General features: G+C 39.4%; 1 protein-coding gene across 8 annotated transcripts; it reads right to left on the minus strand.

The window, feature by feature from the left end:
• Positions 1-285: 285 nt before the first annotated feature.
• On the minus strand, positions 286-27,846 carry tpm2 (tropomyosin 2 (beta)). Of its 8 annotated transcripts, none has more exons than XM_004075045.5 (9): positions 27,547-27,846; positions 15,498-15,623; positions 13,606-13,739; positions 13,087-13,204; positions 11,777-11,847; positions 8,608-8,683; positions 7,130-7,192; positions 6,535-6,604; positions 286-815 (listed from the first exon to the last, which is right to left on the minus strand). In XM_004075045.5, the coding sequence occupies exons 1-9, from the start codon at positions 27,658-27,660 to the stop codon at positions 733-735; spliced, it is 855 nt and encodes a 284-aa protein (XP_004075093.1). In that variant the 5' UTR covers positions 27,661-27,846; the 3' UTR covers positions 286-732. The 8 variants fall into 8 exon arrangements, with proteins under 8 accessions (XP_004075093.1, XP_023816443.1, XP_078812094.1 ...); XM_023960675.2 differs by lacking the exon at positions 8,608-8,683 and adding an exon at positions 10,186-10,261; XM_004075044.5 differs by lacking the exon at positions 286-815 and adding an exon at positions 5,411-5,717.
• Between the last annotated feature and the right edge of the window lie 101 nt (positions 27,847-27,947).

Below are 27,947 nucleotides of genomic sequence, written 5' to 3' on the forward strand. Positions count from 1 at the left end.
AATTAGGTCTCATATTTAGAGACTGGATTTATCTTCCACTCGGCCCTTGAGCAGCTTGGTTTATTGCCAGAGCTTTATTTTTTGTAAAAATAGTGAGGAGTGCAAAGTTCATAATTGCTGCAGAGGAGAAAGCCTACGTATGCTAAGCCTATTGCTGTCATTCTTCTCTTCTCTGCTCTTTGAACAGCTGTAGCAATTGAATTTCCCCAATGTGGGATCAATAAAGAATATCTCTCATCTCTAATGCTGTTAGCCTGTTGGTCCTTAAAGAAAGAGAGACCATGGTTCGTTTAGAGCTGATGACATTTATTTATTTTTTTGTCTTGGTTACAGAAACTGCTCTCACAACTTCAATATTCTGAACGTCATCACTAGAAAGAATAAAAGTAATAATATCTAATGAAGAATTTCTTCAGATTTATTTTGGAAATTGTCAACTTTCCCCCTAAATACTCCGCATTTCCTCAGGAATAGTGTTCTAGATTTATTTAACAACAGCCAGACCGGTTCGGGGATCAGAATCAGTGATGTTATGACATTCTGGATAATACAGTATTAGGTTACTGTGTTAGTTGTGCAACATCTGCTATAGGACAATTCAAAACTCCACCGTCTGTCACAGAGATGCTGACAGAAGCAGAACTCCCTTAAAAAAACCCAACTTTGGACGCTTTGATAATTGTTTTCTTCTGGCTCTTCCTTAAGTTTAGGGCTGTTTTCACCTGGTGGTCTCTACAGGTTGTTGAGCTCCAGCAGGGTTTGGTCTAACACCTGATGCATCTCCAGGTTTTCTTCTTTGGCTTGAGCCAAATTTTCTGAAATACAAAAAGAGCAGAGTCACACATGTGGTTCTAGTTATGTCCTAATGGACAGAACTACAACATTTAGCTGAAATAGTAGTAATGTGTAAGTTTGTTTCTCTGGAATTCCAATAACTTTTCATCTTTGATGGTTTTCCCAACAACTGTTCTGACACAGAGGCTCGGTTGGGGCGTTTCATGGTCCCACATAATAACAACATCATTGTGAAGGAACAGCAAAAGTAAGAGTATTTTTGCTGTAGTTGGAGTTTTATAATGCATATGGTTATTACTGTTATGAATTATTTGGATTTTTTTTACACTTGTCATCTTATCATTATAAGCTGATGTTGCACATATAAGGGCTGCACGGTGGCGCAGTGGTTAGCGCTCTTGCCTCATAGCAAGAAGGCCCCCGTTCCAAGTACCGGCTGGGGGACATAAAAAACACAACATCATCTGTGTGGAGTTTGCATGTTCTCCCCGTGTATGCATGGGTTTTCTCCGGGATCTCTAGCTTCCTCCCACCGTCCAAAAACATGCTTCATAGGTTGATTGGCAACTCTAAATTGTCCATAGATGTGAGTGTGAATGGATGTGTGTTTGAGGATATTCCACCCTGCGACAGACTGGCAACCAGTCCAGGGCATCCCTTGCCTTTGCCCAAATGGCCGGGATAGGCTCCGGCAACCCCGTGACCCCGAAAGGGAATAAATGGTAAAGAAGATGAATGAATGAATCTTATCATTATTTTACAAAAAAAAACATTCAGAATAAAAAAATGTCTAGCCTTGGAGGTGTCAAACACAACTCAAGAAAAGAAAAACCTAAGTGATTACAAAAAAAATCAACAGCTTAGAAAAGCGACAAACAGAAAGATTGATTGAAATAAAACACCAACAAACAGACATGTTTCTGTTTTAAATCAACATAGTCGACTATATTCTGAAGTGCATGTTTCGCCTCTTCATTGAGCTGTGACAGATTTTAGATGGTATCACCAAACTTTGCTATTGTTTTCTAGCATGTCCCACAATGTGTTTTCCCAAACCTCATTGTGTTGTTTGGTTACAACTGATAGGATTATCTTTCTCTCATGACCTCATGTGAACTCTGGTCAGGATTTAACAGGCAGACTGAGACCCCTTTGAGGAGCTTGTTGGTCCACTTCCAAAAGGACCGTAGTGTGATTTTGCCTTCAAAGCGCTCCAATCAGACCAAACCCCATACATTCAAACTTGGTGCATATCGGAGAGTCTCTGTCATCATCAGAACAGGAATCTACTGTTTTTTTCAGCGTAAGACTCTGAGGTTGTCCTGTCAAATCTAAGGCTTAAATTCTCACTCTGATCAGCTTTTGATCTATTTTCAAAACGTTTCCAGTAGTCTTTTATTTTTGACTATGCTGTTTTTAGCCAAAAGTTTAAAAAAAACTGTAATTTTCTAAGATATAGTTTCTGCAAAGCAGCAGGAGTTCATCAGTAAATTTGCCTCTAAATTATAGGCGTTGGAGCAGAGTAAGCCTTCACTGACGTTCCATCACCTTTGTTTATATTCTCTCCTGCTAGCTTACAGCCCCTCACAACCCCAACCTAACAATAGCGGTGCAACTAATAAAATGAAACATGCATGGATCTTTAAGCTTCCTCAAATAAAACTGTGGGTCTTGTTCCTTTAAAAACTACAACAAGAAAACATTTTAGACTTTCCTACAATGTTGCAAAAAATGAGTGAATTTATTTTAAACAAAATTATCAACCACTGAAATGATAGCATATCCGCTTTTGAAATTCTCCTATAGGCTGAGCCTTTAGATCAGTGTTTTTCAACCTGTGTGCCACGTGGGAGATGGCCAGGTGTGCCCTGGGAAATTGCCCTCATTAACTGATCTAAAAACATTTACCATCTCCAGGATATCAGCTCTTTGTGGAAACCGCAAAGGGTGTCACTGTGATGCCGTTTGCGCATGTTTGCTTCACCATTGAAAATCTTGGTTTTCGCATTGGAAAATCAACTGTGTTAAAATATGCGTTGCGGTGCTTACTGGGATAGCTTATACTTTGATTTCGAATCGGTAAAAAAATAAGTGGACATTTGTGAGCCAATGGCAACTTTCTCACGACTTTGGTTCACTCTCACAGCTTCGTGAAAGGTACAAGATAAATAAGGTCCCCAAAACCACCCCCTAAACATTAAGGAAACTTGACGAAATTCGTCCTTGCAGACCCGAGTCTAACATATCACATCATGACAAACAATGTAAATAAGCGCGGTAAGGAGCGGTCACGGGTTCAAGCCCTGAATACGGCATAATAAACTATAGCCAGAGGACGTGAGGCATGTTACACTAATTTAACAATTTTATAAAAAATAATTAAAACCTTCAGAATCCCTTTTGCCATGTCATGTTACAAATTGATGGTGTCTAGAGCACAGATAGGCAAAACGTGCTATCAAAAAATCCTTGATGTTTCTAGCTGTGATTACCAAGTTTTCTCATTGTTTTCTAACCAAAAAACAAAGGCGATCAGCTAGACGTAAAATATGAATAACTTGCTCAATTTTAGGTCTATTGGGCTAGTTTGTGTATTTCTGTGTTTGGAATTGGAAACTCTATCATTTTTGACCACCAACATTTATCCCTGGACCTTAGAAATTTGTGCCTTGTGGTCCCTACTCTTTGTTCATCCAAACAGGCCCTGATAAAACACTGAGTAGTTAGGAATATAAAAGATGATAAAAGACTTTTTTATTTGTGTTTATTTGATTCTATTAGACATTTTCACAAGAATGACGGTACCGCAATTTAGCTATAGCTTCAACTGTTTTTGGAAAAGTCCCGCCCCTTTAACTGTCTCCACCAATCATTCTTGGAGGCTTAATAACACAACATCAGTCTGAATCAGAAGTGTGTAACCCTTGTGCTATCCTAGGCACTGTAACATTGGGAGTTGGGTCATCTAGACCCACTAGACAGTGCTCTGAACCTTTTTCCTTCAATGATTTGTGATCTTCACTGGTGTCCATGGATTACATGAAATCTTTCCACCTTTATCCACCTTTGTCATGGTAGGGAGAACACGTCAATGTATGGGTGGGGTCATCTAGGATAGCACAAGGGTTATCAAGACCTTAAGAATGAGAGGACGCCTGGGGAATGGAGAAAGGTTCTGTTTCCACTATTAGGAGATGTGGAAGCTTTGCATGAAATGTTATGGATTTACGGATTCTCAAGAAGTGTCAGGATTATTATTTGTGGAAATTTGGGGTGTAACGATTCCTTTTTAACAGCGATTTGATTCATATAATCAGTAGTTGTTGATATGATTCATAGTCAATATTGGTTTTATTTTGAACAACCTGATCCATTGACCTAAAATTGATAAAGACATCTTTAGCCAAAACTTCCACCATTGTGACTCAGAGATAAATACCTGTTACTGAACAGTGAAGGTGTAGTTTTCCAGATTCCTTGTACTTCTTGCAGAATAATTGTAAATAAGTGTCAATTAAATGATTAATTATTAAGTATTAAATATGTGCAAAAAAAAAAACCAAGAATAAATGTCAAATCCATTCACATTTTAGTTTCCTAAGGTTCGGCCAACTGTTGTTTTTCCACATCAAAACAATCCAAAGGAAACATTATTATAACATTCTAGCACACTGTCTGGTCACATGGCTTTACTAAATTCAAGGTACATTGGACTAAAATCTTTTGTTGTCATCACGTGTGTTGTATGCTGTAATGCACTTGGTCGATTTTACATTATGTTAAAATAAACCTACTGTGCCTCAATCCAATATTGATTATCATCGATAAATCTCATATTGAAAATGTTATAACAGTATAGGGTCAATTGGATTCTGCCTCAGACAGATCAGTCTGGTTGGATCGTAGGAACAAAAATCAATTCATCAATAATCGTTTAACCCCTACTATCAAGTCTTTGTGTTGCCATACCTTTTGTTAAAAGCAAATTGAGGATTTTACAAATTGCTTCTGAACCTGACAGGTCTGACCTCCGAGGCTTCAATAAAAACCTTCAAGGTTTTTAAAGACCAGGTCTTTGGTTCACTGCCTTTTTCTAAATAGTCTAAATCTAAGGTTTTTCTATAACGGCAATGCTTGCCTTCTTATCAAATGGGGTTATGCAAATGACAATAATTTGTGGTTTTCATCAGACTGGAGTGAGCGGAACTTCCATCAAGAAGCACTTTCAGCACAAAGTCAATCACCACTGCATTAGCACCATACAAGGATGTTATTTCCAAGAACCTTTAGTTTTTTTGGCCATAGCTGTATGTTTACTGCACCTGTATCCCTTGTGCTATCCTAGGGACTTTAACATTGGGAGTTGGGTCATCTAGACCCACTAGACAGTGAGCTGAACCTTTTTTCTTCAATGATTTGTGATCTTCACTGGTGTCCATGGATTACATGAAATCCTCTCCACCTTTATCCACCTTTGTCATGGTAGGGAGAACACGTCAATGTAAGGGTGGGGTCATAGGATAGCACAAGGGATAAGCACTGTAAAAACAACTACAAACAATAAATGTCCGATGAAACAAATGAATGACAGATTCTGGAAAGGAAAGGACGTCAGCAGGATTTTAAGTCTTTATTACAGAAAGGACAGGATCTTCAGTTAAAATCAGAAAACACTGCAGGTAGAGGTGTGGAAGCAATGTTTTACCTTTTGGCAAAAAGAAATACATGTAATAGAGAGGCTGTCCTGTGTTTAGAAGTCTGTCAGCCAAAGACACAGAGTGAAACGGTGGAAAGCAGCAGAGGAGAGTGGAGGTGGAGGTGCAGACAGCAGGAAAACATCTACAGTGTTGTCATGTCGTTGAGGGCCAAGTCCAGCTCCTCACTCAGAGCCTTGCCCTTCAGCTTCTGAGAATACACTTCATCTGGAAGAGCACACAGACATATCATGATCACAAAGAAAAACATGCAAAGTGGGAAAGACTCCAGGTAAATGACAGGAGAGAGACAGAATCTACATGGAGACAAACTTGGAAATGGTCCCAAAGAAATGAAATGGGAGACATAGTTGGACACCGGCGCTAACAGGAACAGAACAAAGGTTCAGTTTGACGCTCATAAACTGCAATCATCGTTTCTACTTTCATATGTCCTACAGAAAAGAGCTCATTTATTAATATTAGGAAAAAACTGAACTGAATTCTTGTTGATAGTTCATCCTTTTTCAAAGTGTTGGTTTGGTTGCATAAATGATCATAATTTCCTTGTTAGCATAAAAATGTAAAGCAAAAAATACATTAAAAATAGGCTTTTTCTATTCTGCAAACAGAATTTTTTCTCTTTTTTTGGGTTGCCCGGACGTGACAAACAGATCTATCTAATTTTAAGACAGATTTATTGAAGTTAGCCTTTGGATTTCCTTGGCAACTGATTTTTTCGCCCACATTCCTAAAATGTTAATATTTTTAAATGTGCACAGCTTTGCAGATACACTGTCAGTCTCTGACTGAGCAAATACATCCATTCATTTGTGGATTGATGGACAGGTTATCCACATTTTTGTTCCAGAGCTCTTAACAGCTTTTAAATGTCTCCACAGTGTCTGCTACCTACCTGTAACTTGTGTCTTATTTTGATTATTCTGTAGCTTTGGTGACCTTCCTCTGTCTGTGCTGGAACTTTAGCACTAATTGCTGATGAACAGCAGAAATGTTATCGTAATCGGCAGTGAGTGGTGAATACCTTCCAGATCATCAATGGTCTTTTCCAACTTGGCCACGGATCGTTCAGCAAACTCTGCGCGGGTCTCAGCCTGCAGCACAAGGCAGACAGCTAATCAAACCAGAGTCAAAGACCGAACAGGATGTGTAAAATGGTAAAAGCATTCAGAATATGAAGCCGTTTTTCAAGGTTTTCAATGAAAACTTCCAAGGGAGGCAATAATTAAACGTGAGACATAGTGGTAAGAACAATGAGGGCAACATGTTCCCCTTAGAAACACTTGAAGTGTAAAAAAAGTAAGCAGACCAGGTTCAAAAGCTAAAACCGGAACGTTCTTTCTGGAAAAAATGACCCTGCTTCATGTGGGATTAATATCATATCAATATTTTTTTTTTCCTCAATGAGTCCAGTATTTTGTGTTAAACCTTGGACATCTGATACTGTGTGACATGCAGAAGAGGCTAAAACTATTGATTAGTTGCTTTTGTACAGCTTTATTTAAATATAGTACTGATCAATTGTTTCGAGGACAATGTATTTAATATTCTACTGCATGTCACCCACGATCAGTAAAGAAATAACTAGAAAAACACAAACGGTAATGAAAAAGTCGTACCTCCTTTAACTTTTCAGTGAGAACTTTAATTTCCTCCTCATATTTGTCCTCCTTTTGGGAATACTGAAATTCAGAAAAAAGATGTTAACATTTTTATTTTGTTTCCAGTTTCAGTTGGAAGAACATTATGAGGGTGACAGAACATCAAATCTAGAACATTGAAGAACACTGTCTTTTTAGCATAGAAGGTCACTTATTTAGGCTATGATTAGATAACAGAGAAGACAAACTGGCCTTTTTGGAATGATTTGGAAATGAATTACAAAAAGCTGAATTAATAAAGCTTTTTGTGACGCTCTTTGAGACAAAGCCTAGTCCTCTCCTCTTCATCATCCTCACTACAACCGTACTTATGCCCTCCTTCCCTTCATCCGGTAACCATCTCTTTGGTTTTCCTCTTGTCCTGTTTTCTGGTAACTCCATCTTCAGCCTCCTTTTACCAACATCATCTCTCAGTGTGTCTACAACATCAGTCTGCTTCCCTGCATTTACCTCCAGAACATCTACCACGATCCGTTCCTCTGATGGATTCATTCCTGATCCGTTTTGGTCACTCCCAAAGAGAGCCTCAACATCTTCATCTCTGCTACCTCTACCTCGGCCTCCTGTCTCTGCATTAGTCTCTAAAACATGGCTTCTCTCACCGCAGTCTTCTACTGCTTTCCTTTCATTCATGATGACACTCTTTAGTCACACATCACACCTGAAACCTTCTTCCACCCCTTTGAAACCTTTGTGCTTATGTCTCTTCTCAGTCCTTTGCCTTCTTCTTCTCTGCTTCTTGTAACCTCCCCGTTCTTCTTGAGTTCCTGACATTACCACACAGATTCTCCGTCTTGCTGCACCCGACCACCATTCCTCTCCTTTCCATGGCAAACCCCCAAACATCATGGTCCACAGAGATTCCTGTCTAACCTCATCTGTCAGTCCTCCCATCACCATGGAAACAAGAAGATGATCCTTGGGGCAGTCCCACCTTCATTCCTCTGTCACACCTACAGAACATCTCAGCACTGTCTTCCAGCTCTCATCCATGTCCTGAACAACTCCAACGTTCTTCTCTGTCACTCCAAACTTCCTCATCCAAACCCCAGCTCCTCTCTTCTGTCATAGATCTACAAAGACACAACGCAGATCCTTCTGCAGACCTTCTCTGTTCTTCTCCAGGAACATCCTCAAAGCAAACGTTGCATCTGTGGTCCTCCTTGTTTATAATTGTTTTTATAAAAAATACTTTGAAGAGGTTAAGTTCGCATTTAACAACAGCCACATTCTTGCAACTGCGTGCATGAGAAAATTCAGAATGTGAAAAATCACATCTTCCTATTTCTGCATAAACTGCTCCTACTGTGACTCTTTTGTTCTCTTGAATGATCCAATTGAAAACATAATTCCTATAGATCACATTTATAATAGAATGTGGCCATTGTGAACACACTGTGACCGACAGCACAGCTTCCTCTCCGCTCTCACTGTACCTTTTCTGCCTGGGCTTCCAGTGACTTCAAGTTGTTGGTGACATTTTTCAATTCTTCCTCGAGGTCACCTGATTTACTGAGTAATGCAAGAAAGATGAAAAGCAGAAGAAGAAAAGGCAGTAATTTGAAAGGCAGGAAAGTAAAGGACACCCAACCCCGTAACCCTTGTGCTATCCTAGGCACTTTAACATTGGGAGTTGGGTCATCTAGACCCACTAGACAGTGCTCTGAACCTCTTTCTTCAATGATTTGTGATCTTCACTGGTGTCCATGGATTACATGAAATCTTTCCACATTTATCCACCTTTGTCATGTTAGGGAGAACGCGTCAATGTAAGGGTGGGGTCAAGGATAGCACAAGGGTTAAGACTGTTTGAAAGGCTCCCTCATTCCTAGTCCTGAGAGTCATGCTCAAAGAGAGAAGTCAGGAATCAGGAGCATCTGATGATAGTTGAGCAGAAGGGTGTTTTTAAGAGAGCATGCAGATAAGAGTTCATTCATCGGGTTCACATGCATTAATATTGAATTACTGATGAAAAACATTTAAAAAAATCTGGGTTTTTCGTGTTTTTTTATTAAATAGAAAACACAGAAAGTGATCATTTTTAGCTTCCTTTGCTAAGTCCTTTGACCTAAAAACTGTCCTGACTTGGGTTTCAAAGAGGATTCAAATGCAGAGACCCAGAAAAATGATTTCATGTCTTTAACAACACGAAACCTCAAATGAATACACCCAAACTACAGTTTTACTGATAATAAAACAAGTCCTCCACCTCTATTTAACCATCTTTCCTAACATTCAGCTTTAACAGCTGACCAGGAGGCTAGCACAAGGGATCTGATGAAAATAGTGGCTTTCTTGATTTAATAAGATTTTTAAAAATTTCCTCAAATTTGACAATAGTGAATAAAATCTAGATTTTGCAACTTTTTTGGCATCTACCGGTACTTTTTCCTGGAAAAAGGCCAAATAGTAAAAATAAAAGGAAACAAAATCTGCAAATGTCTACCGAGCCCCTGATTTGACATTAAAATTAGGATTTAGGATTTCGTTACCGCAAAAAAGTATGTCGTTCCCACAAAATAATGAAACCCTTGCAATATTAATTCGTCTGAACTAAGAAGTATTGAGTCATTCAATACTTGGATTTACAGCAGATCCCTTCACATTTCTGTCTGCGTGTATCTCATCACGATGCCTGGAAGACACCGATGATGTTTAAAGATCAGATTTATTATTATTTTTTTAAATCTCTCTGCTATGCCGCTTTGGCAGCAGACAGCAGCTCCATGCCTGCCATCCGTCCAGTCACCCAGGGCCGCCCGGCGTAGCGGTCACCCTACTATAGTCAATGATGCAGTGGTAAAATATATTTTATTTCATTTTATTTCTTTCAGAGGAACAAATTAGTAATTTTATTAACCCGTGTCAGGTCACAGGCTCTGTAAATGTCTCCTGTCCAGTTGAAATGATTATGAAGGGTAATGTTAGTGATGTTAAAGACACTGATGTTCAGCAGAAACATCAGTCAGAGTTGAGAGGCTGAAGATCAGAGCTGACATGTGGACTTTCAGTACCTCTTCCTCGCCGCACATCATCAACTTCAAATTCTGGTCCATTAGTCTGAGCTCCTCCTCGAGCTCCCTGCCCCGCCTGAAGGGGTTAGTCCGGGATAGAGGGGAAGGGGGTGTGGGAGGCAAAAAAAGCACAATTGCCACACAGTGCATTCGTGCATTGATGATGAAAACACAGCAGAGCACTCACATGCCTCTGTGATTAGTGTGCAGGCAGATAAAATACACACTCCAGATAACCAGTTCTTTTGCTTTAGAAATTATATTTAAACATTATTACATAAATATTAAAAAACACATTTCTAGTCAACTGATGAATGTTTGATTTATCTCAGGAAAAACAGAAAATCAGCCTTTTGTTCAGATTAGCAGATTTAAAAAATCTGGACACTTACTGATCAAACAAGCATCTAATAAGAATAATAAAAATGGTAGACTAATCCATGTGTTTTGATAACAGAACATTTATATGCAACAGCAATAGGTGACAAACTATGTCAAAATCAAGTTTATAAATTTAAAGACTTGAAGCCTTTTTTTCCTGTCGGCTTCTTGGAACGTAATCTATTTTTTCTTTATATAATTGTTTTCAAAAAGATATTTAAAGACCCACTTCAATCAAAATGGCTTTGTTTCTTTGTTGTTTTTTTAACAAGCTCCTGTGGCATTTTTCTGACGATGGATGATATCTACAAAGAAAATTATGTTTAGAAATACACGTCTGACTATTTCTTTAGTCCAAATGTTGTAAAACAGAACCAGACGATAAAATGAGGTTGGTAAAAGCTTGTAGTAGTGACGTTGGTGCTACAATGGCGGGCCACAACCTCCCTGCTCCGCTCCATTCCGATGCATTCACTCACAGACAAAGGGGTCCATGTATGTCTTTGTTTTCCTCGTCTGAGCAGGAATCTGGATGTAAACTGCACGGCTGGATAGCTTCGATAGTGCTCGACATTTTTGTTGCATCGCTAATGTTAGGTTGGAGTTGTGAGGGGCTGTAAGCTAGTGGGGGACCTCGTAAACAGAGGGATTTCGGGAAGCAGGGGTGGGCGTACTCCGCACCAATGATCCCGCCCACAACTCAGAGGCAAATTTACTGATGAATTGATGCAGCTCTGCAGAAACTTTGTCCCAGAAAATGCCACAGGTCTCTGATTTGGCCTAAAAATGATATAATCCTAATTAAAAGATCACTGGGAAGACTTGAAGATAATGGAGGGAGACTTTAGGTACCGGTCATTTCTTATTGTTCAGATTAACTTAATGCCAAATGTACTAATTATCACATAACCTGCTAAGGATTTTAGCTGTTGAGAACATAAAGAGGTTGGTGTTCCTGAATCAGTTTCATAGTCAGATCAGATGTTTGATCGCAGCACTCTATGGATTGTAAAAAGCAGTTGTTTGTGTGTTAGTGAAAGATACTTGATAATCATGCCATAAACAAAATCCCTTTAGTCTAGTATGTGAAATGCTTTAAATAAACTAGAATACCGGTACTCTCTGGGAGGTGAATTATGATTTCATATTGTCATTGTGACGCTCAACAACACAAACACCTTCTAGTGTCGGGATGCAGGGGTTGACTTACGCCTCGGCCACCTCTGCCCTCTCCTCTGAGCGCTCCAGATCTCCCTCCAGAATCACCAGTTTACGTGCGACCTGCAGACATCCACCTGCTGCATCACAATCCAAGCAAGGCATTACGCTGTCTGTGCCAGTCAGGCTACACAAATAATAGCTGTTTAAAAAATCTAAAACCCAACGTTTCCTTCAGTACATTTGTTCACGAAAGACCCCCGCAGCCCAGGCAGGTAAAGACCAGCTACCCCCTCCCTGACCTCACCTATGCAACATGTGCAGTGTGTGTGCTGCAGGTGAAATAGGTGGTCTCCTGTGGGGTGGTAGGCCCCAGTGCTGCCAAACAGGAGAGCCCCACGCCCCGGGGTCCCTCTGCGTGTGGTGTGTATACGTTGTGGGGACGAGCCCAGGTGTTTCACCATGTCCCCCTCCACCTGCCCCCACCCCCACCCGGCCCTAAATGAATGAATGTGTCTAAGAAAATAGAGAGCGGGTGCTGACGAGGCCCCCAAGAGAGTCACCCTTGGGGAACCCCGCCAACATACCGCGCTCATCCAGTCCCCAGGGTGGGAAGGAGCAGGTGGATGGGCACAAATAAGGGGCCCCCCAGCCGGCTGCCAGGGCGACCGGGCCACCATGAGGCGGCCGGCTGACCACAGACCTCACACCTTGATTCCTCCATTGTTTTCACAGTCGATGTCATAAACACAGAAGCTAATTTATTAGCAGACAGCACATTCTCTTGTCTAACCTCAGACGCCAAATAATTCCATTGTTTAGTTGAGTCTTTAATATTTTTAATTATCCGACCAAAGGAAGTCAAGGCGGGATTAAACAAATTTAGGGAGGTGGTAGGGTCCGCCCTGATGAAAGTCTGACAGTTTAGCTTTTAATTTGAATTTTGACGCATAAACAGCATGGCACTTTTCAATGCAAACAATTTTAAGTTGCTTTAAACAGTTTGAATTGCAATTTATTTATTTATTTTTAATTGTCATATTAAATTGTCATTTTCAATGTTAAATTCTAAATTCTAGTTTCCTATACCTGGCCTGAATTGCATTTTGAATTGTCGATTAATAATTGCAAATTACTATCAATTATGATTAAATTATGGAATTGTGTAATGTTTAAATTTGAACCACCTGTGGAAAAACTGGGATAGTTTGGGACAAAAGGGGATTCTGAACTCAGGATTCGTATCGAGATCAGCGGGTCATTGTGAACACCGACCGTCGGGCTGAGGAGAAGCTTTGCATCCGGTTCTGATGTGAAAGTGTTCTGGTTGGGTCATGAGTGAGGAGCAGCAGTGAACCTCACCTCCTCATATTTGCGGTCGGCTTCCTCAGCGATGTGTTTGGCCTCCTTCAGCTGCATTTCCTGGATCTCCATCTTCTCCTCATCTTTTGTTGCTCTGTTCTCAATGACCTTCATCCCTCTAAAAGGAACACAAAGACCTCACTGCAGATGGAGCATCTTTGATATCTAACAGATCCATAGAATACTTTTATAACATTTACATAGGTATAAGTAAATCTTTGTAGTTTCATGATGTAATTGTATTGAGCTGTAAGTTGTTATTTTTACAGAGTAATGAATGAACCTATGCTGATTAAAAAAAAAAGATTCTTTTGGACAGTCATAAGTGGGAATAGTTACAGGTTTTTACGGAGAATTATTATTTGGTTTGTTTTTTGTGGTGAGTAGCAAATTTTACTCCAAACAGCTCCTATCCTGTTGGTCATGACGAGTTTAGCTCATTTGATGCAAGAAAAAAATCTATTAAAGCAATCAGAAACAATCAGAAACAGATGAAGAGGAAAGTGTGAGGTAGAGCACCTCTCGCTTTCATCGGCAGCTTTTTCCGCCTCCTCCAGCTTCTGCAGAGCGGTGGCCAGTCTCTCCTGGGCTCGGTCCAGTTCCTCCTCAACCAGCTGGATGCGCCTGTTCAGGGACGCCACTTCAGCCTCAGCCTGGACACACACGAGCAAAGACAGGGGGATGAGTTTGAGACAGGACTAAACCAAAACGGAGCTCAGCGGGTGCGGCAAATGATGGAGGGGGTTTTTGGAAAATTAACCTAACAACATTGTGCACACCGGTTTAAAGCTGCATCAGAAATATAAACACCTGTATCTAAAATCTGCTGAATGGTCATAAAAAATATTACAAAAACTTTACAATTTTTTTTTGATATTTTCAGTGAAACGAACTGGGCTTTAAATAGCATTATTATTCACTATTAATATAATTACTATTTATTTTTATTACTTTAACAATAATAACAATTATTATTATTAACGTAATGGACAAGTCGCGAGGCTGTACTGTCACGTGATTCGACCCGACAGTAGCGACGGGTCGCGTTGCCATGGTAACGCGGTGACATTCGGGCCTCTTTTTGCTCGTTTCGGCTTTACCCGCTCTCTGGCCTGCCGCTCCGCGTCCGCCTCCCGTTCCCACATTTCGGCCCGCTCCTCCGCGTCGTAAGCGGCCTGCTGCAGCGTCAGGATCTTCCTCCTGACCGCCTCTACGGACATTAACGTCGCCATTTTCTCAAGTCGACGCACCTTTACGGCGGAAGGCGTCACGGCGTTTCTATGCAACAGCGTTTCTATGCACACCCCCCCCCCCAAGTAGGATAATTTACCCTAAAATGCTCCAAGTGGTCACATTCTAAACCAGGGGGGTCAAACTCATTTTCACTGAAGGCCACATCAGCATCGTGTCTGTCCTCAAATAATAAAAATAAATGTAACTACTCCTTAATGCTAAATAACTCATTTATTTATTTATTATAACTTTTAAGTGACAATTCCAGTTGGATAGAAAACATATGTTTGCTTGTTACTTTAGCATAAATCCTTTTACATTTGATTCTGTCAGGTTAGGTTATATGGACAGTGTTTAAGTCCTAATTATAGTTGCCCATATATTTTAAGTCCAATTCCCCTAAATATGAATAAATACACACCAATTTTTATTTTAAGAAATTAAAACCCTTTATGCTCCCGCGGGCCACATGAAATGACATGGAGGGCCACATTTGGCCCCCGGGCCTTGAGTTTGACACATGTGTTCTAAACGAAGAAAAAAATTGTTGTCATTAATTCATTCATTCATAAAATACAGTTTTAAATATTTTCTACAGTTGAATAATAATAATGGAATTGTGATTTTCTAGAATTAACTTTCACTTTAGACAGCACCACATCCAAGTTCCTTTTAAAATAAAATCAGCTCTTGCTGCTGCAGCAGATTTACTTGACTTAAAAACTAAATAAAGTCAAACATGGCGTTTTCTATCATCGTGACTTTGGTGCACATTCATCCTTATCTTCTTTTGCTATTACCGGTAAATATAAACAAAAATGGTGTAAAATCTATTTTCTTTAAATCTACACATGTATGATGATGGTATTCTAATACTAAAACGCTCTCACAGTAAATTAAACCTTTTACCATCATATAGCTCACTTATCCGACATTTGAAAAGTCTGAACATAAATGACAAAACTTAATTAACTGAAAACAAATTTACTAAAGCTAAAATCACTGTATTAATTCTGTTTTAAAAACATTTTTCTTCAATGCTGAAGAGCTACAGTGGAGGGATGAAGGAGGTCTCTGGAGGCTGCAGACCTCTACACCAGTGTCTTAAACGTTTGGACTTGTGTTTTGTTGCATGGACGGCTGTCTCTCCACAGTGTGGCCTAAACAGTTTTCCTTACGTCTGCTGCTTTTTTCTCGGCTTGCTCCAGCTTCTCCTGGGCATCCTTCAAAGACTCTGAGTATTTGTCCAGCTCGTCTTCAACCCCTTTGAGCTTCTTCTGCAGGCCCAGCAGCTCCTCCTCCAGCTACACCATCAGCAAAAGAGAAAATAAGTGTCAGAAAGACCAAAGAAACATTTCAGCTTTTCTTACTTACACAAAAATATGGATACTAAAAATATATGTATACAAACACACACGTATATACAATGCTTGATAGTAGCAAAATATGCATGGATGATAAAAAAAACAAAAAAACATTTGTGTGAAATTGGCTTGGATAAATATTAACAAATGAATGGAAAAAAAATGTTAAGAAGTGCTTGAAATTACAAGAAATTGGGCTAAAAAATGTTTTTAAAGAATACAATACATGTAGTTTACAATAGAAGCTGGGGGATGTTTTTTTGAATATAAATTTATTTCTTTTTTTTATTGTAGTACTTTAAATGTACCTCACAACCTCATTGAAAATCATTTTGGCCGTTTAGGACAGGTGGTTTTGCACCACCGTCCAATCAGAGCAGTTAGTAAACAACATGAATTAACAAAAGTACACAAAAATAAATCTCATTAAGACCACTAAAACATTAAAAAAAACACCAAATAAATCCTCACGATCCCTCAAACTTAATAAATGATAAAAGCACCATAGCTTCCAGGGGGCTGTACAAAACTACGGGGGGGGGGGGGGTGCATACAAATTTGAAAATGTGCTAAAGTTGCAAACCGTGATTAATGGATGCAGACTGAGGGAAAAGCAAAAAAAAAAAACAAAAAAAAAAGGCCAGAGAGGCGCAAACAGTCTCACCCACAACTTGAGGGGTGCATTCAACAAACAGAAATCCTGACACTAGATACGATACTATGATCCTGAGACTAGACTTTGCAGACGGGGCACCAAGATACAATAACTGATAAATATAAATATGTGTAATCCTTCACTGGTATTTGATATTTATTTATTTTTTCTGAAGATGGAAAGCGCACTGCAGGCAACAGAAACATTACGAGCAGATGTTGCACCTTTAGGAAATCTGAAGAGCATCAGATCTGACAGTGACAGAGCTGAAAGCTTTTCAAAGCTCATTAAGGAAAAATGTCCCTGAACCGGAGATATCTGCTCCACTTTTACTGCGTTAGAATGCTATTGCTGAAATATGTGTACGCTTTAAAAACACTGCAGACGTTCAGATCCAGATGGTTTCCTGGAAAGCACAGATAACATTGAAGCAGAGAAATCGTTGACTTCTTTGAGCTGCAAGTGCAGCAGTTCCTGTCAGATTTGAGGATTTTCCTAACATTTTCTTAAAAATGTAGATCTTGTTGAGCTCAAATGGACATTTTAATCATAACTCTGTATTCCTCACACCACACTCTGACAAGAATGTAAAGTTAAAAAAAATAATGATAATTCTGAGAAGAGTAATCCTTATCACTCCATCCGCATCTGTCAGAAACACATATTAGGTCCTCTTGTTCTTTTGTTAGCTTGTGACTCATCTCCAAAGATTGTTCCAGCCTTAGGAACTATAAACAGTCAGTTATAAATGAGAGTGAGTGGCCTGATGACAATGTTCCCAAAACAAATCCCTCAAAAAGGCCTCTCCCAGTCTGCTGCCATGTAAGGTTACTAACTCCCACACCGAGCTTTGCTTCCTAATCCTTTGGTGACTTCTAAAACAGCAGCTTTTAGCCCCTCTAAAAGCAGCAGCAGTTCAAAGAACTTCCTTCAGGTTTATGGGGATAACACAGAAATAGACATGCTGGGCGGCGTAATCATACCAGCATTGTAATGCCTTCACACTGGAGCCTCCAGGGGACAATGGTATTTTGAATGCAAGCTATTTATTACCAAACAGCCATCTCAACTGCAGTGTGTTCAAAGCAGAGGGGGGGGGGGGCACAGGGAACACCTCTTTCAGAATATCTTGAGCAAAAACAAGCATATTTATTGTTTTTATTGTAATTTTGGGTTACCTTGCACAGATACCAAACATAAGAACTGTAGCAGTCTGTGAGGTGGAAACAGAGGTGAGGGACCGCAATATGTACAACTACAGGCCTTATATGTGCAAGTTGCAGTCAGAGTGCATGACTTAAAGACCCACTTCACTGAAAATGGTGTTTTTAACATGTTCTTGTGGCATTCTTCTCATTGAGGACATTTATGAAGAAAATGACGCTTAAAAGTGCACTCTGAGTATTTCTTTTTTCAACTTGTGATGATTCAGGAGCAGATGAAAAAATGCCTCTTGTTAAACATTGTAGCAGTGACGTAGGTGCTACTGTCAGCGGGCCACAATCTGCCTGCTCCGCTCCATTCCGATGCATCCACCAGCAGAAGAATAGATCCCTGAACGTTTTTGTTTTCCTGGTCTGAGCTGGAACCGGGGTCTAAACTGTACGGCGTGAGCGGAAGAGAGTGTAAACAATGATGGGATGTAACTCCACGGCAACAGCCTCCCCCCCCACACACACACACAGACAACTCAGAGGCAAATTTCTGATGAACTTCTACAATCGTAATTCAAAGACCAATAGAGCAATAGTTGATCGGAGTGGGACTTTGAAGCACAAGGCAACTGGACAACAAGGTCTCTGTGGAGGATGTCCTAGAAAAGAAAAATTCATCAATGAGCAAAAAGAAGACCAAGACCTTTCTCACATTTAACAAAAGACATTCAGATGATCCCTTCGGATCATTTGACCAAACATTTCCCAGACTGACTCGAAAAATGACTTCATTACAACCGTGACCTGTGGCTGCTTTCATTTTCACAGCCTGATTTAGATTTGATTGATTTATTTATGTCAAGAATTAAAAATAATTGAATACTGCAATAAAATAATGGCAAAACACATATTTCAAACCCATCTTAAATACAAAGTATTATTGAATAGAATGCAAATAAAATGAACAAATATGTTTAAAGATGATGCCATCTTTTTAATAGTGTAATTACTCAATCATAAATTAACTTTTATACAGTAATGCATACAATTCAAAGTCAAGTAGAATTTGATTTGTTTTTTGAAAGAGTGCTTACTGATTATGCTCAGAAAACGTTCTCATACAATTTCAGTAAATACTAATAAAATCACACTTTATGTAACAGATAATTAATATTAATTAATTTTCTTCAGAATACATTATTATATTAATCTAATAATGTTTGCTACACATTGCTGTTAGCTTTTGGGTTTTTCTAGAATATTCTAAAGAAACTCGCCTACCGTCAGTTTATAAATTAATGTTGCAGAAAGCACACTTCAGTTTTGCAGCAAAACAATGTTCCAACCTCAGCATCGGGTCCACCTCTGGATGGCTTTCAAAAGTACAGACTGGTCAAAGTTTGGGCTTAAGTCTGAAGAAGAAACTGTGTTTACAAATGAAACTATTTAATGGACAATTAACGTACTTCTCAGGATTGTGGAGTTGTGATGTTTTTTGAAGATGACTTGTCCACCTGGCAGTCACACCAGGTTTGGGCTGATGATCAATCAAAGCCGTCTTCATTTCAGTTAATTGCCCTCAGTGTATTTAAGTGTCTGGTTTTCATACTGTCAGGAACTGGAGGTGCAGGTCCCAATATGCAAGAGACCCGGCTTGGTGGCAGAACCATTATAACTGAACCTGTACAGGGACTCACTGAAGTAGGTCTTTAATAATGAAGGAGATAGGACCCAAATGAGATCAAACTGCTGATCAAATGCTGATTTCCAGTTCTGTCCCAAAGATTTTACAACATATCCATATGTTGAAGTGTTGAAATGTAAAACAAAAAAAACCATGTTTTTAGGCCACATGATTTTCTCCAAACTCAATGCTAATCACATTCAAGAGGAATGAATAGTCATTAAACTAAAGCATTTTCAGAAACAAAATGAAGAGAAAGTAAAGAATCACGCAACATGGAAAGAATCTCCTGGTGTGTGTGTGGTGCAATGGGCAGTATGACTGTTTGAGAGGCAACATTGGTATGTTGGCTGCCTGACAGCAGGAGTGTAAACAGGTGCTGGGCAGGACAGCTTTGAGGCCCTGCAGATGCTCCACTGTTATGAAGAGCATGAGGAAGAGAGGTATCTTTGATTTTCTGTCTGATTTTATCATCTCATGAAAACTCCACTCTTGTCCTTATTGTATTAAACTTACCACCAAAGGTTCACAAATCCAGCAAGGTCATTTTTAAGCATCCAGCCAGTTCAAGGTGAAACTGGTGTGTGCTGTGTTGTTGTGTAGTCTTAAACTGCACACCGTTGCTGTGGCTTGTAGATAATTCTAACTCATCAAGTAACCACAGGGTATTTAAAAAGCAAGTTGCCATTTGATCCAATAGTACATGGTTCAACTTCACCACAAAAACATATAGATATTTATTATTATCATTACACTATCAGGCATTTATAATAAACTAAAATCTATGTGGTTTCATTGTACATTCAACTGCTGGATGGTAATTTTACCAGACTCATTATGGTATTTTTGTTTTTATCATTCTGTATCATTGAATGGTAGGATGGGTCGCTTTTGTTTTTTAGCAAGAGCTGAAGAATATTTGTACAAAACGTACTGAAATGAGTAAATTAAGAAATTTTATGTTTGTTAAAAAATGTTTTCCAGCTGGTCATGCTGCAGTAAAGTACATGGATTTGACATTTTTAACCCTTGTGCTATCCTTGGCACTATAACCCTTGTGCTATCTTAGATGACCCCACCTTTACATTGATGTGTTCTTCCTACCATGACAAAGGTGGATAAAGGTGGAAAGATTTCATGTAATCCATGGACACCAGTGAAGATCACAAATCATTGAAGAAGAAAGATTCAGAGCACTGTCTAGTGGGTCTAGATGACCCAACTCCCAATGTTAAAGTGCCTAGGATGGCACAAGGGTTAACATTGGTAGTTGGGTCATCCAGACCCACTAAACAGTGCCCTGAACCTTTTTTCTTCAATGATTTGTGATCTTCACTGGTGCCCATAGATTAAATGAAATCTTTCCACCTTTATCCACCTTTGTCATGGTAGGGAGAACATGTCAATGTACAGGTGGGGTCATCTAGGATAGCACAAGGGTTATACCAGACGCCCGTTCTGGTAAACCAGAACAAATGTTTGACCTATGAGTTCCTCATCACGAGCCCAGCAAAGTGTACACAGCACCACAGACCAGGGAGGAAAAGCTGAAGCTACATTTACAGTTTGCGCTAAGCCCACATGATGCCCCAATGGTTTGAAGACCTTCACCAGTAACTGCGATCACACTAGTGTGTTTTGCTTGGTCATATCTGTAAGCAAAAAGTAACAGCTACAACAAAAACCGGAATGAGATTAGTTGCATCATATATAATTGTTAACAATAAACTAGAATTTAGAAATGTCCTTCAGTAGCCACCGTAGAAGGGATAAAGGAATGACTGATTTAAATGTAGCCATAGACAGAAAAACAGCTGTAGATATAAATATGTTCCAACAAAAGCAAGGACACAAGGACGACAGCATTCGAGAGCTCTCCACACTTCCATCTTTCTCAAAACAATTAAGAGCATGGCTGCTGGAAAACCAAACTCGCTCTCACAGCTAACTTTAGAGACAATGCCAGAAAACTGTTTGCTAACTAAAGTAAAAATAAATCATTGGGGGGTGAAAGTGGTCACAGTTGTCATCGTATTGTTCTGATTTTGGCAATTTTATTGATGTATATTTTGGGAAACTATGCATCTGAAACTGTTTGAAATGTTATCTGAGTTATTTAATGCAATTTTACGCTATTTATGTACTTTTTTACTTTATTTTACTCATTTTATTTTTAGTCTCTAGGTGGCTGGCCATGGTCAGAGCGGGAGAGAGGATGGAAATTAGCCTAGGCTTCAATCCTGCATATTTACAGTGTCTCATTACTTTTAGAGTACTCTACACTGCTTGTTGTATGCATTGTCCCTTAAATAAATAAATACAAATACAAAATACGACTCGTTAGATGTGTTAGAGTTCACATCAATGTGGTGCATTGTTGGAATTCTAAACAAGAACACTTCAACCCATGGAGCTGCCAATGCATTGAGGAAGCATTAGGTACTCTCTTGGTTCTATACAGAAGTAATAAATCCAGTAGAAAACATCTCGTTAGGTCTTCAGACAACAACCACAGTCAACCAAGAGAAGCAAACAAATGGATGTAGAGAAGTGCATTGGACACCATTGCTGCCTATTTCTGACCCCAATAGTCTGTGATTGTTGCCTGTTTTTTACTCCTCTACTCACACATGATGAATAAAACCATGGCTACATCATTAGACATATTTAATTTTGATGGCCTGTTTGTGTGTTTCCTGAAAAGAAGATAATATGCTTTCACAAAGATGGAGAGATGCATATTTTTAAAGGTTTAACCCTTGTGCTATCTTAGATGACCCCACCTTTACATTGATGTGTTCTCCCTACCATGACAAAGGTGGATAAAGGTGGAAAGATTTCATGTAATCCATGGACACCAGTGAAGATCACAAATCATTGAAGAAGAAAGATTCAGAGCACTGTCTAGTGGGTCTACATGACCCAACTCCCAATGTTAAAGTGCCTAGGATAGCACAAGGGTTAATGAGACAAGAGGAGTCCTGTTGTCCATTGCTAATGTAATGACGTGAAGCACGGTCCATCAATTGGAGTTGTATTTCGCTGCTGCTTTCCTTCACCTATGGGTAGAAACTACTCTCCTGCTCCTGCTTCTTTTGTACCAGGGCTAATTTGAAAAAAAGTTTTCTAAATCTGCAAACTCATTAGCATAATCAAAACCTTCCCATAAAAATCCATTGTATAAAACTTGATTCATGTGTTCTACACTGCAGTTAATCCTCATTCCAATACAATCAAAATTACTCAAATTTTACGATCTAGTAGAGTATTGTACCGCTCAAATAATATTTAAGGCCGAAAACAATTTATCTCCGACAAATATCCAAAGGTTATTTATTAAAAGAGAGGAAAAATACAATTTTAGGGGAAAAAAATAAATTTCTCATTTATAAAGCACGTAGAAATAAAAAAAGATTTTGTGTTTCAATTTGTGGAGTGAAGTTGTGGAACAGAACCAGTAAATGCTTGAAACAATGTCCAAACATAAAAGAATTTAAGTATAAATACAGAAATATGATCATTAATGAATATGTGCAAATACAAAAAAATACAGAACATCAGCGTTTGTAAATCTGCATATTCTGAGAATATGTTTTGTTATTCATTTGCATGTTTTTTGGAAATGAGAATTACATGTGCAGCTGTAACCAAATATACACTTGGGTAGGGCACTGGACTTTGATGGTGGGTGTTTAGTTGGGAAAGTAAGGACTTAAGGTAAAGGGGGGTGAGAGTTTGTAAGATTCTTTCTTCTTCTCACTCCCTTTTGGACTTGTGTTTATTTAATTTTGTCTTGTCTTGTTTTATATAATTTTCTTGTTGTACATAATTTTTGTCTTATTTTGTTATTTTACACTTGTTTTCACTTGTCCAAAATAAAAAGGTTACTACTTTTACTATTCCCCTGCCTCTATTTGTAGGAAGGAGTGGATCCCTTTGATTCCACACCAGAGTTTATCTTTGCTGATGGAACTATCATGGTGGACATTTAGGAGGTTTCTACATGTCTACATGTCTATGTTTTCCAACTTTAAAACCAAGTCCAGATGACATCCCCTAAAACTACTACAATTTAGGAGGTTTGTAAAATCTCTTGCTTACACTTTTGTTCCTTCTAGTTGCTCTCCAGATTGTCAATATGTTCCAAGGGAGCTTCAATCCAATCCTTCTGGTTCCTCTGGGACTGCATCACCCTCTTCCCTGTCCAAACTGTCCTACATCTCCATGGATTCTTCCAGTTTCCCAGAGCAAGACTGTTGTCCTCACAGTGGTTAATCATTTTTCCAAGAAATGTCACTTTATTCAGCTCTCCAAACTGCAGGGAGGTGATGGGAAAACAGTCACAGACTGCTACAGATCTGCAGCTCTCGTCTAGGCTGAGCATGCCAGCAACACCCATCCATCCTCTGCTGGAGGGCCACAGCTGTTTACGTGTCTGCTGCTGGTCTCGTCCTTGCAGAAGTCACTAGTCTCAGTCCCCTACATTAATGTTCTCTTCTGCTGGGCTCATCGAGCCTGGAGAAGCGGATTGCTTTGGACTGTGTTCCAGAGGAGCACTGGCACTGAGTGGAGTCTATCCCAAGGTTAGGAATAGGTCTGGTGCCCCATTTCCTTGTTCCTATTTTCTATTTCCAAGGCGGTCAATCCCACCTTTTTGTGTCTCAAAGGTCAAGGCAGTTCACTCCTCTGAGTTGGTGCTCACCTCTGGGCCTCCTCCACTTACCCAGTTAATTGATTGAGTCCTCTTTGGTCTCTCTGCCAGGTGCAGGTTTGCAGTATTTGATGCATTACTTTTAGTTGTCTTTATAACAAAATGAAAAACTGAATAGAAAATGAATGAATGAACACAATAAATGTGTATTGGCTTTGACAAATAAAACGTATGCATAAACGTTTTCTTTTGTGTTTATTGAGTTGCTGAGTTTTTCACATACGCCACTAATCAGAATTCAAACGAGTTTACTTCACTGCCAAAAGATACACAAAGCTGTTTCATGGTGCAGTAAAACTTAATGTAGTTTTTTTTAGAAACATGTCTCCTCTGATTCCAAATCTCACCTTCAGGTAGGCCCAACGCTTGAAAGGCCTTATCAAAAGAATGTTTGCTGTGTCTCAGTCAAAAAAAGAAAAACATCTTTGCTTCCATCTTGCTTTCTTCCATGTATTCCTCAAAAATTGTATTGTGTCTGTAAAAATTATAATTCATCAACATCATGTTGGCTCAAGTTGATTCAGAGCAACTGAACCTTAAAGATTCGTCCAAAAGACAAATCCGTGTTCCTCAGAAGTGTACACAGTTGAACATAAGATGAGCAGCAACATGTTTGGGATTGTTTCTCTGAATCCTTTTGAGTTTTCCTTCACACCCTCAACCAGCTTATTATCCAATCAGATCACAGTCATTGGTCAGAAGAATAAAAGTTACACCACAACACAATAGACTTTTAGACTCTAGATCAGTAACCTCTGACACCCATTGGGTTCTGAACAGTGAACACAAAGCCTGATCTGGGTTGGGCCCTTTGACCAGAGTTGACTCAACTCTACATTCTAAAAATAGGCAACTTGGCAGAAAAAGTCAGGGTCCCCCCCCTTGACCAAAATACAAGGTTGCATCAGGAAGAGCATGCGGTGTAAGGATGCCAAACCAAATGTGGGAATCAATGAAAGCTGATTCCCTGTGGCGCCCCCTGAAGGAATACGCTGAAAGGTGAACACAGACAGGAAAAAGCAAAGTAAGAGCTTTGTTAAAAACTAGGCAGTTATTTTGACTGCCTTTAAAATTTGCAATGTTATAACTAGATTAAAAAATAACAAACCTGACGTTTTCTGAATGTGTATATATTTTATTCTTACAATCTTTTATCACTAAAATCACTGAACACAAAGAAAATCTGAGTATTACACCTTGAATTACCAGTGCAGTCTATTGGCTGCGTGCTTTTTACAGGTGGTGTTGTATTTCACCACATTTTCCTGCTCTTTCTACTGTTCTTTTGTCTTTTTTATTACTAATTAAAACATAGTTATAGCAAAAGTTTCTCACGTATAACACCAGTGTTAGCGTGTAAACAAGTTTCTCATGAAAAACGGTGTTAGCATGTAAACTTGCGGACCAATCACTATCTTAAACGTCATCAGACCAACCTACAGCCAATCATTTAAAGTGACATCATCATTAGTCGCAGAACCCCAAAGGACCCCGAACAGTTATTGCAGCTTGAATACTTTTGGTACCTACACCGGCCACTCGTGAGCGAAGGCAGGGGCCATCCTGGACAGGTTGCCAGTCTGTCACGGGGCCACAAATCACACACCCATGCACACATTAACACCTAGGGACAATTTAGAGTAACCAATTAACCAATTGAAGGATGTTCTTGGATGGTGGAAGGAGTGGGTTTTCTCCGGAGTCCCCAGAGAAAACCCACTGGGAGAACATGCAAAGTCCACACGGAAAGGTCCCCTATTGGTGTTCTGTTTCAGGTGCCACAGCTAATATAATCCAAGTTATATAATAATATTGTCTGGGCAGTCAAAATGACTGCTAGACCAGTTGACCAGTTGACCAAGTAATAATCTATCCACCTGTTAACCCTTGTGCTATCTTAGATGACCCCACCCTTACATTGACGTGTTCTCCCTACCATGACAAAGGTGGATAAAGGTGGAAAGATTTCCTGTAATCATGGACACCAGTGAAGATCACAAATCATTGAAGAAAAAAGGTTCAGAGCACTGTCTAGTGGGTCTAGATGACCCAACTCCCAATGTTAAAGCGCCTAGGATAGCACAAGGGTTAAATCGCACAAATGTTAGCTCTAAAAAATAGAAATAGCATGATTTAACACAGACTGATTCACACACTTAGACATGCCATGAATTAAAAACAATACAATTAACATCAATTAAACATTTGAGAGAGGATCAAGTATACATTTAAATTGGACTTCCTTAGGTGGGAGTTTATGTGAAATTGATTGCAGCCTGCCTCCAGTGGCCATTTAAGGAACTGCAACAGTTAGCACTTCCAGGTTGATTGTAAATTGAAGAATGAGGGAAGTGCAACTTCAGCCCACACCAACATAGAAACAGGAATATCCCCTAATAATTCATTGGATCTGAATTTTGGTCTTTTTCTTTCGTTACTTCTGCTAGAGGGACTCATGTGTTTCCACTGTGGCTCCATGAATCATTATTGGGGGATTGTGCCAAAAACCTTTCATGCAATCTAGTGATCACTTATACAGAACAATCATAAAATAAAGTTAACATTACTCTGAACTAATCCATATTCCTTTTAGGATTGAAGATTCAAAGTGTTTATTGTTATGTACAACAGGGAAGCAAAGTTCTGAGTGCAATGACATTCTTGTTTTGTTGTCTACCCTGTGCCGACGTAAACAAATACCGTACACAAAAAATACAAGTAATGAATTCAGTAAAAAAAAAAAGAACAAAATAGAATGTAGAACGCAGAGAATAAAATATGTTAAAATGCAAAATAGAATAAAAGCATACATTCAATAAGTTAAAAAAAAGATCTAGTACTGTTTGATGTGCCTTGTGTGCAGCTCTAAGGCATTTTTTCCCTTTTTCTAAGGATCTCAGCAGTACAACCACTGCATTCTGACAACCTCTCCCTCACAATCTGCACAGGCCTTTTTCTTCAACAAACTACATGCAGCCAAAGATGTTCTTCTCTCATTCTGACATCATAGTTTATCTTGTCAAATTCCAGCTAGAGCGCCATGGCAAAAATATCTCAGCAGGAATCTGCTCTGATCTTAAGCATGAAACTCCAAGAAGACCCTGATTATCTCCAGACAGTAAGAAAAGGCCATTTATGGAAGGTCCTGCAGAGCTTTGGGTTCTTTTTTCAGTCTATGAAAAGGCTAAAAGAAAAAAAGTTTACTTTGTTGTTTTGAAGCTCTATTTTTGGACCAGGGATGAGCAGATGATTGTGATCATAGGCTTACAAAATGAGAGTATTAGGATAGCAACTTTATTTAATGACAAGGACATTCATGTTTTTAGTTTCACACTTTCTTGGATTTTCTACTGTAATTATAGAAGTCTACGAAGATTTATGTGTTAATCATAATTCGATGTCAATAATAGGTTTGGAATTTTTATTTTTTATTTTACTACAAATTTTTTATAGAGAAGAGTGACTGTTGATATAAAATGTCCTTTGAGAATAAACAAAATCTAAATGTCATCTTGAAATAATAAAGTTTGTGGTATAATAGTTTCCAAAAACAATTGAGATGTCTCAGAAAACGTTAAGGACTTTTTAAACAGAAACCATCTTTATCTCGAGTTAACAGGAGGCCGTTCTGGTTCTGAAAGGTGGTTCTGGTCGTGTACCTGCTTGCACTTGTCCTCTGCTCCCTTCTTGTCCACCTCAGCCTGCTCCGCGCGGTCGATGGCGTTCTCCTTATCCAGCTTCAGCATCTGCATCTTCTTCTTGATGGCCTCCATGGTTCCTTCTGGGTTTTCTCAGCAGAACTAGCAGCGGGTTCTGTGGGTCTCGCTCGGGGTCAGGGCGGACGGGCTTGCGCTGTGGACTGGACCGCACGGCTCCGGAGGCGCTCGTGGACAGGACAGGACAGGAATAACGGAGCAGCTGCAGGCGCGCGCGCCTCAGCCCGCGTTCAGCTCGGGTTCGTGCGGAGCGTTGCCCATATTTAGACAGCAGAAGCTGTCCAAGTGCGTGGGTGACGTGTGCGTTCAGGATGAGGGGAGAAGCTCCACCTGTCCACCACCCA

This window comes from Oryzias latipes, chromosome 12 (genome assembly GCF_053564925.1).
Source record: "Oryzias latipes strain Hd-rR chromosome 12, Olatipes_Hd-rR_3.1".
NCBI lineage: Eukaryota > Metazoa > Chordata > Actinopteri > Beloniformes > Adrianichthyidae > Oryzias > Oryzias latipes.

Coding starts and splice junctions, on each gene's coding strand:
- tpm2 (XM_004075045.5), bottom strand. CDS start 27,660: ATGGAGGCCATCAAGAAGAAGATGCAGATGCTGAAGCTGGATAAGGAG. Junction 13,205..13,605: donor GCTGCCGATGAAAGCGAGAG/GTGCTCTACCTC, acceptor TGTTCCTTTTAG/AGGGATGAAGGTCATTGAGA. Junction 6,605..7,129: donor TCACTGAAAAGTTAAAGGAG/GTACGACTTTTT, acceptor CTTGTGCTGCAG/GCTGAGACCCGCGCAGAGTT.